The sequence below is a fragment of the Sitodiplosis mosellana genome, unplaced genomic scaffold, assembly GCF_009176505.1.
Source record: "Sitodiplosis mosellana isolate CC-2019 unplaced genomic scaffold, AAFC_SMos_1.0 Smas_scaffold_6226, whole genome shotgun sequence".
Taxonomy (NCBI): Eukaryota; Metazoa; Arthropoda; class Insecta; order Diptera; family Cecidomyiidae; genus Sitodiplosis; species Sitodiplosis mosellana.
The window spans coordinates 19,322,369-19,338,062 of NW_022601467.1; the positions used below are offsets into that span (position 1 = coordinate 19,322,369).

Here is a 15,694-nt window from a genome sequence, read left to right on the forward strand (position 1 = left end):
TGATTATGAATTATTTAATAATAAACAGAAAAAAAGGAATAATTCACAGCCGAAAGCACATGTTTTTTTTTTTGCAATTTCGGTCGATAATACTCTAGAAAAATTATTTTTAATTTGATTTATTTATCTCTAAATTTTACTCGAAAGAAGTAACTTAAAAACAAAACATTACATAGTTCAACTAAATAACCCAAAATGAAAAATCAAAACTACAAAATTAAAGTAAAGATAAGCAAATTACGCAAAAATAATAAAAAAAATGAAATTCAGCATTTTACAAAAGGAAATAATAACAAAAAAGAACCAATAAATACAATTGCAATTTGAAAAAAAAAAGAATCGGTTTAATTATAGCGAAAATTAAAAGTGTTGAAAAATCAAATTGAACCATTCATCCTAAAAAACTAATATTCAATAAAATGGCTTAATAAATGCCCTGGAATTCATAAGAAAAAGAAATAAAGAAACCATTCAAAAGTGGAAAATGTTCGAGCACACAGTAAAGGTATGAATGGTTGTGTTACTTGCTTTATACACAAGCAACGGTGAGGTGAGGTGAGGTGACGGCTCTGATTTAATACGAACATTTTTAGGTAGTTGTATTGAGCTAAGAGACCGTATGTGTACTGAATTATTTCCAATTACAGTACGGTTTTAACTAAAAATCCATATTGATATGGTAATTTCCAGCGAATCGTCGGGATTAATTAGTCCCATCAGATTATTTTGTAATTTGAAATCGTTATTCACATTGCATTGCTTGAAAACCATCTTACACTATGCCACGTCATCACTCTCACATCAAACTAAGGCAGTGATTTACACTGTTTCAATTCGATGCAGAATTTTTTTTTCTTCGAACAACCAACACACACAACAGCCACGGTAAATCAATTCTCGTCAATAGAACATATTTTCATATGTAATTTTTCAGAGAAAAGATTTTTCGACGACTGCGGAATAGAACCTTAGACCACCCGACTAACGCTTAAGTGTGCTAACCTCTACACCACCACCGCCATGAATGCTGAGTGCATCAATTGCACGGTTGGACCGCTTCATAATGTTCGATGTCTACATTCATGCAATTTTACGTTACTATTGATTTCAAATCCACCGATATTTCGTTCATCGGTATTTTATGAATGGTATATTGGTATATTGAAAGGGTATGTATATAAAACTGATCTATTTCAATTCAAATAAACATTGTCCACCTTTGAAAATTGAAAAAGAAAAAAAAATACTATCTAATCAAATGATGATTGGTGTTTTAGTAAGGATTCGCCTTTTAAAAGTGTTCGCCCGTATTTTTTCGACTTTTCTTTTTTTATTTTCTGTTAGACTTCAGGCTAGAGTCTAAAGCCTAGCGAAATAGAATGTTACCTTTTGTCAATTCACTAGATCCTGAAAAGTCCGTGAATATAATTTCGGGTATACTTGTTGGTGTGTTCGGCGTTTGTGGGCCATGCTGTTGATTTTGCGAATTTTGCGTCATCTGCTGATGATGTGAATTGGACGCTTGTTGATTTTGCGATGTGTTTTGATGTTGCGGCGACGTCGGCGAATGCAACGGCTGCTGCATATGCGCTTGATTCGTTTGATTCACATGGTTTGTTCCATCGTTGGCCATCGTGGTTGAATTTAAATTAATATTCGGATTTGAAAGGCCCATTGATGATGATATTTGCATTTGATTCGTTTGTATCGTGTCTAAGCCAGAAACTGGTATAAAACTGCCGTCGTCGTACTGTTGACAAGAATTTCGAAATGGTGTTTAGTTCGGATTTTCTTAAATATTTTTTTTTCATTCTAAATTTTCAGCAAATGCTTCAACAAATGGAAGTTGATATTATTCCTAGCTGTAATGCATTTGATTTTATAAGATAAATCATTTCATACCGGTGAATATGGCTGGTTCAAAGGTGAATTTGCTGAATAATCGGTTAACGGATTATCAACCTGTTGACATAGAGTAAAACAAAAGCCAATTATATTTCTGATGGTCAAACATTTCGTTCATTTTAAAATCAAATTATACAATTGAAATTAAAATTAAAATTCTACATGAATTTTTTTCGGATCAATGTCGAGCTCTACCTTAACTCAAACAAAAGAAAACAAAAATATTTTTAAAAACAAGGGAAAAAACCAAAATTGCACTTTGCTCGAAACATTTGACTGGTTTTTTTATTCTCTCTTTAAGTCAACGAAAAAAAAAATCTAAATAAGATGACAAAATAAAGAGCGTATGTTGAATTATTGCGTTTTATCTACCACCTGAACTTGTGCAGTCCACGTACAACCCGACTCAACCAACGTGTTAACAAGTGCCGCCCAATCCTTTTTTTTTATATGTTAGCAATATTTGTTTGTTTGATTGCAAGCAGCACGTAAAAAAGTGAATCAAATCGTTACTTTCAGTTTCAATGAAGATAAATCGAGCAAATTGATTTTATATTGTTATCATTTAATGAATTAAACTTCTATATATTGTGTATAACGGTGCAAAAAAAATGTCAATGATTTTTTGAAAATAAAAAAATCTCTGTCTACTTATATTGCATTCAGGAAAAAAATTGTCTTGCGAAAGAAGAGAGACGAAACAAAAAAAGGATGCTCAAGTAACAAGGCAATATATAAGCGAAGAAAGTTAAAACTAGCAGAAGGAACCGTAGGTCGTTTTAAAGAATTGAGGAGAAAAAAATCAACTATAAAGTGCTTGAGATTGAAACGATAATTGCGTGCAAAACCATAAAAATCAATGTTTCAAATGACTTACCGTTCCCTAAAATGATTTTTAATTGCAAAATGATTGGTTTTTTTTTAAAATCAAATTTGGAAGCATGAAATACGCAATAAAACATTGATAAAAATAAAATACACTCAAAAAATATCTAGAAAAGACATTCCGTTAGAATTAAAGAATATCATAAGCGGCACATGCACTCAAATCATTTTGCATGACGAACGATTGGTTTTTTCTTTGAAGAAATTACATTTTATCTTAACTGGATACACTCACTATGCATCAACGAATGATTTTGGACCAAGCTAAAAGCCATGGTTTATAATCGTTTATGGTTATGTGGTGGGAATAAACATGGACCAAAGCAAATTATGCAAAAGCAATTGAGTCAGAGTGTGAGCACTGAGCAGTGACTTTTTTTGCACCGCCCGTGCCATGGTGCAAAAATTTCTTAGTGCCTCTAATTGAAACAGTAGGGCAGCCAGACATGATTTTTTGAAAGACACAATTTTCGAAGAGCATGCGAAATTTTCCCAGAACCCCTCTTCCAAGAAAAGGATCTGTAGGCACTATATGCTAATGATATCATTACCATAAGGATTTTGGCCCTTTTGTAGATATTTAAAAGCGGCGCGAGCGGATTTTTTTTTGGTCTTTTCTATTCTTGAATGCTATTTTTCATTGGCTTATTAAAATATATCTTTTTTTTCGGATTTCATTTTGGGAGCACGCAAACACGGAACTGCTGTTTTAGTTATTTATAACTCAAATCGAACAAGAGCGCCGAAGTGCGCGAGTGCCAGAAGCGGTGTCATGTGGAGACAATAGAATTTCGCGCCTTTACTTCTCTCGTTCGATTTGAATTTAAAAGACCTAAAAAAAATCATATGGCGCTCTTGTGCGCCCTCAAATCGTTTGCGCTCTGGTACATTGCACCACTCTGCTCCCGGTAAAAAAGTCCCTGAGTGTGAGGTTTGTATTTTCCAATTAAAACGACTCGTCTTCTTAACGGGGTAACTTTGAAAAACTCAGCATTAGAAGGAAGAATAAGGAGAAGTCGACTGTTTCAAGGAAAACTCTATTTAAAATAATCTAAAACGATTTTTTAAAAAGGCGTCATATCTGATTTTCAAGCAAAACCAAAACTAATTGAAAAAAAGCTACACGACGAGCGTAAATAGAAGTTTGATTTGTTGAAAAAAGATTTTAAAATGGAAAACGTTTCTACAAAAAAAAAACTAATTCGTATAAATTTTTAGAAAAAATTGCTCATTTGCTCAAAAGGCTTTCTGAGTGGTGTATCGAATTAAAAATTTCAAACAAATGCATGGGCACAATCTTAAAATGCTCTTAAAAACGGCGTAAAGTGAAAAAAATACTTGCCAATGAAAACTGTTCAAAATGTTGCTGAATCGATGGATTGAGATAGTATTCAGTCGTTTGAAATTGGTCGTATTGCCTGTGAAAGACCAAATAGTTCAGTTATAACTCATGCGAAAATGCAAAAATCGGCGTCAATGTGCCTACCCATTGTTTCCAAGTGGTTGGGATGCTGGACTGCAAGGTGCACTTGTGTTTGAATCACCGCTGTTTGGCATTGCTACTAGGCCCGGGCTGGATCCTGGACTCGGCCGCCCCGGACTTCGGTAGCCCGATAAATTTGATTGTGTCAACTGCAGCAAAAATAAGAGCAAAACAAATGAAATGGATTATAAAAAATGGCATCGATTCCGTATGATGGTTTTGGTATAATTACTGATGCTAAGTTGCTTTGAGAGCCGTGCAGGACATTATTCGGTGGACTGTGCTGGTTTTGCTGGCTATACATGTTCGTTTGTTGTTGTTGCTGTTGCTGCTGTTGTTGTTGTTGTTGTTGTTGCTGCTGCTGTTGTTGCTGCTGCTGTTGTTGCTGTGACTGTTGTTGCTGTTGCTGTCGTGGTGACTGCTGTTGTTGTTGGACATTTCCGAACGAATTTTGACCGCTTTGAGACGCCGTGTTACCCTAAATTCGGTGATTTCAATCAAAATGAGAAGATGAATACTGGGATTTTGGGCAAATACATCACTCCTGTGCAAATTTGCATATATGTATCTTTTCGAATAGAGTTTTTTGCGACGTCATCATTTGAAATGTTTTAGCAATTTTTAATCACGCAATGCGTAGTTTATGAAGAGTGCAAAATCATAAAACAACAACAACAGAAAGTACTGATGATATTTTAAAATTACATAGAGCTGCCGTATTATTATTAGCTTTGAACATTAAACGAGCATTGCAATGCAAAACAAAAAGATAAGTGTTAAATTTGCATTTAAACACGTCAAAAATTGATCACGCATGATTTTGTGTGTGCAAGTCTAATTCATTACTTTGTTTTCATTCTAAATGAAAATTTAAAAAAAAAATTGTTGACGTTTGTTGTTTTAAATTTGAACGAAAAAAATAACACATTAAAAATCAAATTAAGATGAACTAATAAGCAATACCTTATTAACATTTTGAAGAAATTTGCTACCGGGCACAGATAAAAAATGCTGTAAAAAATAAAATAAATGTGTGGCAAAAACAAAATCAACCAAAGAAGCATAAAATGAAACGAAATGATGGAAAACGTAATTGATGTGGGTTAAATAAACGTTTTCGATCAATTGTAAATATGTGGAGTGATAATTGTCTATGTGTGTATGTGTATGTGTATGTGTGTGTGTGTTGGTGTAATTAAACACGATCGAAGTTAAATCAAATTACGTGAGAAATCAGTGAGTAGAATGAAAAATGGTAGAAAAAAGTGTTTGTGTTTGTTTGTGTTGCGTCGAGAATAATGCATGATATTCTAATAGCACGCTTTGTGTGGTGTTGACTGAATGAATCGAGACACTTACTTGACTAGTACCATGTGAATGTGTAGGACTGACTACTTCACCAGGAGAATTGACAGGGGAATATGGGAATCTAGCGGTAGGATGTCTTGTTGGTATGGACGTCGGAGATAATGTTGCTGGTGATGTTGTAACCGGACTCTGTTCGTTTGAATTGAGAATACATTAATGAATTATTCGAATTGGGAACGGGCAATTCCACATGTTTTTCGAGCCATTCACTCTGGGCTACATACCGAACTGTACGGACTGCTTGAGTGATCGTGCTCTTGATCGAGTGGCGTATGCAACGGCGATGGAAAATGAACGGACGTCAAGTCGGGCAACGATCCTGTATTATTTCCAATTGGTATTTGCACTGAATTGTCGTGAGCCGATGGATAAATACTGTGAAATTGAAAGAAAAACACATGAACATTAAAGATTCGCAACCAAAAGAATTTGGTCGTCAATTTTGTTCTCAACGTACTTAATTCCAGGTAATCTAGGCAATCCACATGACGATCTCGGTCGATTATCATTTAAGCTCAACACAAAACTATTGCCATGATCATTTGCAAAGGATTTAATATCTATATTGCTACTTTGTATACGTCGTTGAGCAACTGGACTGGTTGGTATTGGCGAATGAGATCCATGACTGTGATGATTGTCCTTCAAATAGATGAGATTGTGGTCGCATATTGTTAGCATTTGGAGGATTTCGGAAAATGAATGGGATGAAAGGTGATGATGGGGCTTACTTGATTTTGCATTAAACTTTGATGAATGGCTGAGTCCGAGCTAGTTCGTCTCCAATTTGAGTCACTTGGTGGGCTGAGATAGGCTATATTTCCGCTACTGTATGGTGATGTATCAATTTTCCTATCACCTGGCCGACGCATAGGACCCACTCCAACACTTCGACCTGCAAACACAGACGCCAATTATGAATTTTGCTCTTTTTTTGCTTCTTGTGATTTAATTCGAAATAAATTTCGCGTCTCATTGCAATGAGACAATTGTGCGGTATACAATTACCTCTTTCCCGGTATGGCGTTGTGTTTTGACTACTGCTATTTTTCTGCTGTACTACATCGTTTATTGTATTTTGAGTTCCCAAGCTAAACTGCAGCAATGTATTTTCATCCGGCTGAAAGAATTAGAGAAAAAAACTCGTAAGTATCTTCTTGTGGTGTGGTTTGATACACTATAATACTGAAGGAAGTTTAATAACTTTTCAACAACAATCAAAAAACGAAAAATTTGCCATGATAATATTCAAAAGCATACTAAAACTTAAGCAAGTCCCAATTGTTGCTACGGTTTTACTACAAAATTTCATTTGATTTGATTTGCATATTTCACATCCAAGATCGTAACTTTGCATCCGCCGTAAGCGGAGCACAGTTTCATTTAAAGCGCCTGAAGCGCGGTAAGTTCGAATTAGAAAAAGGATAACTACCATAATCTGTCATTCGGAATGCAAGACATGGCATATATTGACATAAAGCAATTTGGCATCACTTTGGATGTTGAATGTGAAAATTGTCTATAATAAATTTTTGCTCAAGACATACACTTCAAACAGGGGGGACGGCATATTTTAACCCAACAACAGAACAATCTTTCAAGTCAGCAAAGCCAATTCAAACAAACAATATTCAATACAAAAGCCGGAAATTAAATGGTATCTAATATATAAACGCTAGACTTTTTCACACAGTTCTATGGATAAGATCCAATTTGTATTAAAATAAAAAAGGAATTGATGCGAATTTTTGTTGTTCAGTCAAAAATCATTTCTAATTTTTCTACTATAAAAGATATACACACTATTATGCAAGTAAAAAGATGGGTGTTCTTTTTTCCTGGAATAAAGTCATTTAAACATCTGCCAAATGTGGTTTGAAATTTGAATTTTAAATCTTCATAAAGATAAATTACAACTAGAAAACCAAACAAAAAACCACATATTATTCAAGAATGTGCCAGGTACAGGTCCAGCAAAAATTTGACACTGGCTTCAAAATATGGAACATTTGTCATTCAGTCAATATTTGTACAGTTGTTTGTCGTCTTTCCTTTTTTTTTGTCATGTTCGGAAAAATTAAGTTTGATACAAACAGAAAAGCAAAAAGTGATCAACCAGTTGTCTCCATATTTATTGATGTCATATCAAATCGGTTGTTTTTCATTCGGTTGTGATTGTTTCAGTAGTTTGAAATCATAATAAGTTAGAAAAAGTATTTCAGAATTATTGCGCGCATTGATAAGCTTTGATTTCTTTCTAAAATCACCGCAAGTTATAAACAAACTAAATTCATGCAACATAAAACTCGGCATTTTCTTCTACAATCGTCATTTTTTCGACTAATTTTTCTCTCTCTCTCTCGATTCGATCGACGTGATTTGGACGAGAAGAAGAACAGAAAAGCAAATGAAAATTAAGCATTCAGTTTATAGAAAACAAGATTAAATTGATTCGGGCACACATTTTTTCTAAATTTAAAAATTGCTTTGCAATTTCATGTTCAAGAATCACAAACTATAAACAGATTGAAACGTTCTACCCCCTACAAGAGACGGGTCAAAGGTTCACATGTGAACTCAAAAACAAAGACAAGAGAAACAAACAAAAAAATCGACACAAGAAACACAATTTTTCCGTGTTTGATGTAATCAAAAAGTCTATCAAATAATTTGCTAACAAATTGTATTATGAAACAATACTAGCAAATAATTGCATATTCATCTCCAAACGGGCACATGCACACGCATCATAATCACGACTAAAGATAAATGGCTAAATTATACGCATGGATACAATTGTGAGTGTGTGTATTTTTGGTTTTGTTTTGTTTTTGCACCTTTTTGCCAGTTACATTAGCAGCATCAACAACTTGAGCATTTGTCGTTTGTTGCTTTCGATTTTGTTCAGATACATTTGGTAACGATCCACCTTTAAATGTTCCTAAATTTGTTGCGGGCGCTAGAGTCTTTTTTGACTGAGAAATCACCTAGAATATATGCAATACAAGATCAAAATCAAGAAAATTGACAAAGAGTGAGAGAGATCAGCAAACACGTAACACAACAGAAACCAATAAATATTGTCATTTGCCAATGACAACAAGATAAACAGCAAATCAGAAAGTCCAAGAAATTAAATAAAATAACGATCAATTGAATTGGTTGGTGGGAGGGACAACAAGTGATAAACACATGTACTTGTAATCTGATTGAAAGTTTCTCGGAAATGTTATCAAAATTTGAACGAAAAAAAAATGATTAAATCTCTGAATTTAAAAAAGTGGTGGAATCCGATTTTACTGATGAAGATATGAAGTTCGTTGAAAACGAAAAAAAGCGAAAAGAAAATATTGTTAAATAACGTCTACCGAATGATTGCCAAGATTGATTCACTCAAAATTGGCACTCTCCGGAAGTTTTATTACAGTGATAATTATTGCTCCTGTCCATTATAATCAAACCCATTCTAATTAGTGTAATCGAAGAAAATTGAACGTTACGAATGGTTTTAAGTTTGAAAATTTGCAAATTGGATCTTTATCGTGCGCTCATGTACGATTGAGTTATTTCCAATGCTGTAACGGTATTCGATTCAAAGAATTATTTCGTTTTGCTATTGCTATTTTCCTCCCTCCCTCATGCGAATGGGGTAACATTTATTTCAAAGATAGACCAATGAAAGATTTAACAAAAGTAGCGAAAAAATTTCCGCTCTGATGGCGAACGTATGTCTATTTTCAGCGTTGAGCGTAATTTTTTTTTTGTTCCTACAAAAAAGGTTATCATTGCCCTTCTCATTGCTTTAATTGTTATTTATTATCGTTACAGATGGAATTTCGTGTACGTGTATATGAGTGAGAGAGAAAGAATGTTAGACAAAACTTCATTCAAATTGTTTGTGCAAATAAAAGCACAGTAGCAACCAGATGGCAGAAATGTTTCACGAGGAAAAAAGGAAGCATTTTGATAGCACAATAGTGTGTTGTGTGTGCTCGGACGGCACATTCTGATCGTGTGTTGTTTTTGTTTTGATTTTTATACGCTACCATTTTTTTCCGTTCTTCTGTATTTTATCTATAAAAGAAAGACGGTAGTTGAGTTTCAATCACGTTGACCAGGTTCATGTGAACAAAATTAACGTGCTCTCTCTCTCTCACCGCTATAAATCTACAGATATACAAACATACACACACACACCGATTGCGACGACTGCGATATGTATGTTGGCTGATTCGTAGCAACGACGATACCATTGACCGTGTGTGTATTTGTTTTCTGGTTGGGACCGTACGTTATTCGTACGTGAATACGGTAAGCACATGAGAGAAACACATTCCATATATATATTTTTGCCGACTGAACGACGATAGCGATTGATATAGTAACAGTTTATCAAGTTTCCAAGCACATTTGCGTTGGTTCTCGGTCGTTCGTCATATTCGATGCTTTTTCACTTTTTCCCGCGCTTTTTGCGATCACTTTAATCATTACACACAATCAAATTGTTACTCTCAACATTAGCATGCATTTTACTTGTAAAATAGCGTCGTCGTCGTCGGCGAAGAAGGACATTTGATAAGCGTCGAGCGCGCTGTAATCTGATGATACACAAACAAGTTTTTGCGCTATTGAAAGTTTACGCAGTCATTTTTTTTTCGTTTCGTTGTTGTTTTTGTCTTGCTTATTAATCTACTTATCCATACACTTAGTGAATATAATTTACTGGAATTGTTTCCAATTGAATTTCATTTCGAGGTGTAATGCTGTTTCTCTTTTTCGTCGCTTCGTTTGTAGTAAGCATATGGATATGATTTGCATAAGGATCCCATTAAAATAATAAATATTCAGCTCCAGCACGGCGACTACTTGAATGTGAATTGAAATGATAATTAAAAAAGTCACACTCACACACACAGAGCGAGTGAGAGAAGGAGGAAAGAGCACAGCGTTGAGTCGCAGTATGAGAACGTGACATTCTATTCCGAATGAGTCAAAACAAAACAAAAATTTGCTCGCCGCGTAAATACAACGAACACAACGTTTATGAACGAAACTAGCTCATAACTCAACGAGATAAAGTTATACGAAAATTATAGTAAATTCATGAACTTACATAACGATATATATATATATTAGACTGCTCCAAAAAAAAAATTCAGATATTCAAACTCCCCGATCGGTTTTCGAAAATTGGCCTCAAAAAAATAGGTTTGGCATCAAAAAATCGAAAAACGTAGAAAAAAACCACTTTCTCAAAATTCATCAAATTTTTGAGTAAAGTAGTTTCGGAAGCCATTTTAGATCGCAACATTCCGACCTAAATCATTTTTCCAGACAATTTTCGGCAAAAACAGTTGATGAGGTTTTGTTTGGCTCGTCAATATCTACAACTTTTACTAAGACATTGGCCATTGAAAAGGCATTTTTGCTTTTATCTGTCAAACCGAAGCTCATGTTTGTGATTTGCTCATTTTGGCCTGAAATTTGTCTTTTATGCCTGAATCAATTGTCGCCAAATTTCATCCAAATTGCAATCTGACAAGTGCCAAAATGTTTATATAGGTTGTAGCTACACGACACAAGTCAAAATCTGAACAAAAGTCTACCGCATGGGTGATTGGTAGATCAACAAATGCAAGAAATGCCTAAAAATTGCCATTTTTTCGGACATTTTACATTGTAACTGGCCCAGAATAATTTTTTAAGGGCTAATGTCTTGGTGAAAGTTATAGATATTGACGAGCCAAATAAAACCCCATCACTGGTTTTGGCGGAAAATTGGCTGGAAAAATGATTTAGGTCGAAATGTTGCGATCTAAAATGGCTTCCGAAACTACCTTACTCAAAAATTTTATGAATTTTGAGAAAGTGGTTTTTTTTCTACTTTTTTCGATTTTTTGATGCCAAACCCATTTTTTTGAGGCAAATTTTCAAAAACCGATCGGGTTTAAATATCTCAATTTTTTTTTTTTTGGAGCAGTCTAATATATATATATTTATATTTAATTCGATACAATGTCGTCGAGCCAGTTAGTCAGCAGTTCAGCGAGATGCTATTTGAAGTGCGGTACATTCATACGTATCTGCGTCTTTGCCGATTATCATGATGATGCCATGCTGCTGATTTTTGTTTAAGACTTCATCGACTTTGTGGTTTTGGTTTGGCTAGGTTTTTTTGGTTCTTACCCAAAAAATTTCATTTTTATCTTTGGAAATTTTCCCTTCGATATTAAAATTAAATTTCATTTTATCAGTTCTAAGAATTCCAAGTGCTTTAAAATTCTCCGGAAAAAATTCTACTCGATAAATGTCATCGTTTACATGTGCTCATTTTTTTTTGTACAAAAATTCTATGACAAATAAAACAATTCTAATAGTTCCATTTCCTTATTTTATGATTTAATATACGTCCATTACGTTCTGACGTAATTATAATGTGCAGGAATAGATAAAAAGAAACAACATATCCCTTTGATAATCACAGCCAATCTGATGAGTTTGTTGACGTTGTTTTTTGTCTTTCTATTCAGCGAACGAATAGTTTTCGCGCCAAAGAAAAATGTATTCCATTCATTGAAATACCGACCAGTGTATCAGTGACACACAGAAAAAATAAATAAATTGCATGTGTATGTGTGTATAAAGAAAGAAGTTGGAATAAAAATTGCGACTGAATAAAAAAGTGACGCGATAATAGCGCGTCACATCTTCACCTTATCGAAAACAACAAACAAAATTTATTCCTTGAGAAAACATGACAAATATTATGATAGAGAGAACAACCTATATAGAGTTCGAATGTCGATCAGAGCCAATGGTTTTTTTTTCTCTTCTCTATGGGTTTGTCTTGGTCATTGTTATTGTTGTTTTGTGTTTTGTTCAACTGGTCCCCGTGATATGAATGCAGAAGCTGAGACATGTTCAAAACAACAAATGAAAATCAAACAATTGTACTTTAGCTTATGCACATATAGAATGAATGACTATAGCTATATGGACAAAAAGGCAACAAGCTAATTTCACGGGCACACTATGAAATTTCTCCACTCGTTCGCTCACTGCCGCTATTGTTCCACATTTACGATGGGGGTCTGTGTACACATGGAGAGAGCATTTTTCCTGTCGATAAAACACATTTGGCAACAAAAAAATGATTGAACTTATACAACTTGATAAGAAATTCATTGGAAAAACATCAGAGAAAATGTCAAATTGAATGAAACATAAAAATATATAATTGAAACGTTTGCACCACGGGACTTTGATGGAGCAACATTAAACAGAACCCTCATTACACAGCGAATATAAAATGTATGTTACTCGGGCAATCGGTTAAAGCGGCCCGATTTTTGAACTTGATTATGGCAATTTTAAGCGTTTTTCAAGTATACCATTCGATTACGTGGACAAATTTCTGGCTGCGTGAATGGAAAGTCGTTTGCAGTGAAAAACGGAGAAATACAACTTGAACGTTTTACAAAGTCAAAATCAAATGGATGGACAACTCTTTTTTCTATGTAAAATAATATGTGTATGTGTGTTTTGCTTTTAAATCGATATGTAATCGCATCGATAACAAAAATGTGGAAATAAAAGCACTTGAACCTTCTCCAGATGGCGTTTTACAGTTCAGTAGCTGGACAATGCATATAATATTCATCCAGTTCCTATTTTCCAGTTCTATCAATACTTAGCGCAGTAAAAAATATGATTTCTCTTCTGTCAAATACCTTTGGTTTGGAAAATTAATTGAATATGGGATATGTGTGTGTGTGAGTGCTAAACCATCAATCATTTGAACATAATCTCGGCCTGACTTCGGTTTCACTATTTTTTTTTACTGGGTACATTCTTTTTTCTCGTTCGCTTGTATAATGGTTTTGCTTGTGTATAATTCCGGTTTGGGTTTTTCTGTTGTTGTTGTTGTTGTTGTTATTACTATTGCTGGTGTTTCATGGTGTTCAATTGAAATTGAAAGAAAAAGAGCTAAATACTCGTTATACGAATGTGACTGTTATCGAAACTACTGATTCGATAGGGCAACCGCATCGAAATAATGTGTTTCTCATTATGATTGTTGAAATTAACATTTTTGCCATGTTATGACTCAGCGATATTTGGCTAGTTAAATTATTGAAAATAAACAACAACCTATCGTGTTTGTTTTAATTTTTGAAAAACAAAACAAATGGTCTTTTTTCGGCTCGCTAGAGGATAACATACGCTGATCACAGTTATATCTGTTGCTTGACGATGAACAACAACATTTTCGCAATTAGACTTTGCGAGGATAAGATCGTGGCATTGTTGCGTGAGATTGGTGTCGCCAAACTCTTTGTTTGTTTGGACTGTACTAGTGGACATGGTGAAAACACCAGCCCAAATATTGCCAGATTTTCATCATAATATCGTTATCGTGTATGTGATACTTGGAACAAATGGAGTTTTTTTTTTCAATTATGAATATTTAAATTAAATGCGTTCTAGAACTTTCAACATATTACAACTAGCAACTTTTTTCTGCCTCTGAAGAATTGTGTTTGCATATGGCATCTGTCTCATAACAGTTGCTGTATAAACAGTAACTGAAATTTGTTGGAATAAAAAATACGCCTGTTTTTCTCTCTCTCTCTCTAATTTTGTAGATACTTTTGGTATCATCATCATGAAATGATTCTTCTGACACTTGGCTCCATGTGACAGAGCTATTAAATTTGTTGGTCGTTTGAATGTGGCAACAACGATACATACAAACATTTGCATATGCACAATTCAACAGGTAAAATTTGAAATTGGTATCAACTTAACTTGCAATCGCTTCAATCAATATCATATAGTCTGTTCATTGCACAGAAATGGATAAAGATAACAGCTTTTTCATTCAGGGAAAATTGATTGATTTCGGATCATTTGTCCATTGATGCAGAATGTTGAAACCAATTGTTCGCTATTTATGGCTATATGTGTTCATAAATGTGTGTGTTTTGTGTGCTGGCGATTGATATGTTCGCAGTTGTTATTGTTTTTTTTTGTTAAAGTATCCAAGAAACGGAAACATGTTCATTATTTCTTGTTAATATGGAACCACAGAGCAGCGATTTGATTCTTTCGAAATCTCAATCCACAAGTGTGACAAGAAACACGAAATAAAAGACTAACATACACAAACGAAAAAGAAACGTAACTAAAACTAGCAGAGAAAACACACAATCACAAGCAATACCACAAACCAACACACACACACACACACACAGGGAAAAGAAAAAAAAAACCATACACGATCGACGATGATATTATATAAATGATTGTTGTGTATAATATTTAAAAAAAAATGGCCAAGGACTTGTTTTTAATTGCTAACCAGTTAAGATTTGAGTACGGTGACGATTTTGGGTTTCCATGTTCTTCAACTCAATCATACCTCACACGGTATACACACATGTGTGTACATAAGCAGAAGACTCATCGAAACTAATATGTACGAAAATTTCAAATGATGAGACAATAATTTATGTGTTTCTTTTTTCATTCGCGCCGAAGAACAGTTTCGCTTTTATTTCTTCTTCTTCTGATAAACTTTATTTCGACACATACACATGGGCTGAATCACCTATGGATGTACGGATGTCAGTCAGAACCATCAACGCGGAATACGACGAACATACACACGCGTGTTTTTTTCTTCTTCTTTGATAAAATGCAAAAGCTGAACAAAAATGCTTGTGTGCGTATCGATCGGCGTGAATTTTTGGTATTTTCGATTTCATATCTAGCAAACGCGCTCATAAATATCCACATGTTTGTGGAAGCAACAGAACAACGAATGTTAGCAGAATAAAGACAAAAAAAAGTGTAATACACACTTACAAACAAAAATAAGTCAAGCGAACGCAAAACGTCGGCTTTCATGTTTGGCAGTATATGCGTTGATATCAAAATCGTATCATAGCTTGTTACCGTGCAAATTTGATTCATTCAAGGTGCTCTCTGTTGCTCACCTTCTCTTTCTCTCTCTCTCTCTCTCTCTCTCTCTCTCTCTCTCTCTCTCTCTCT

General features: G+C 34.4%; 1 protein-coding gene across 37 annotated transcripts in view; it reads right to left on the minus strand.

The window, feature by feature from the left end:
• LOC129578692 (alpha-protein kinase 1) overlaps positions 1-15,694 on the minus strand; it is a 30,712-nt gene that overhangs the window by 5,256 nt on the left and 9,762 nt on the right. For 11 of the 37 annotated variants that reach the window (XM_055467641.1, XM_055467639.1, XM_055467635.1 and 8 more), the window contains exons 3-15: positions 8,479-8,628; positions 6,650-6,761; positions 6,373-6,536; positions 6,099-6,283; positions 5,866-6,016; positions 5,633-5,770; positions 5,237-5,284; positions 4,506-4,751; positions 4,277-4,422; positions 4,133-4,208; positions 2,281-2,343; positions 1,903-1,962; positions 1,387-1,750 (exon numbers count right to left, since the gene is read on the minus strand). In XM_055467641.1, the coding sequence (XP_055323616.1) occupies positions 1,387-1,750; positions 1,903-1,962; positions 2,281-2,343; positions 4,133-4,208; positions 4,277-4,422; positions 4,506-4,751; positions 5,237-5,284; positions 5,633-5,770; positions 5,866-6,016; positions 6,099-6,283; positions 6,373-6,536; positions 6,650-6,761; positions 8,479-8,628 (1,903 nt within the window). Of the gene's footprint in view, positions 1-103; positions 1,751-1,902; positions 1,963-2,280; positions 2,344-4,132; positions 4,209-4,276; positions 4,423-4,505; positions 4,752-5,236; positions 5,285-5,632; positions 5,771-5,865; positions 6,017-6,098; positions 6,284-6,372; positions 6,537-6,649; positions 6,762-8,478; positions 8,629-15,694 lie in introns of those variants that run through there. The other 26 variants (XM_055467657.1, XM_055467656.1, XM_055467658.1 and 23 more) reach the window with 9 other exon arrangements.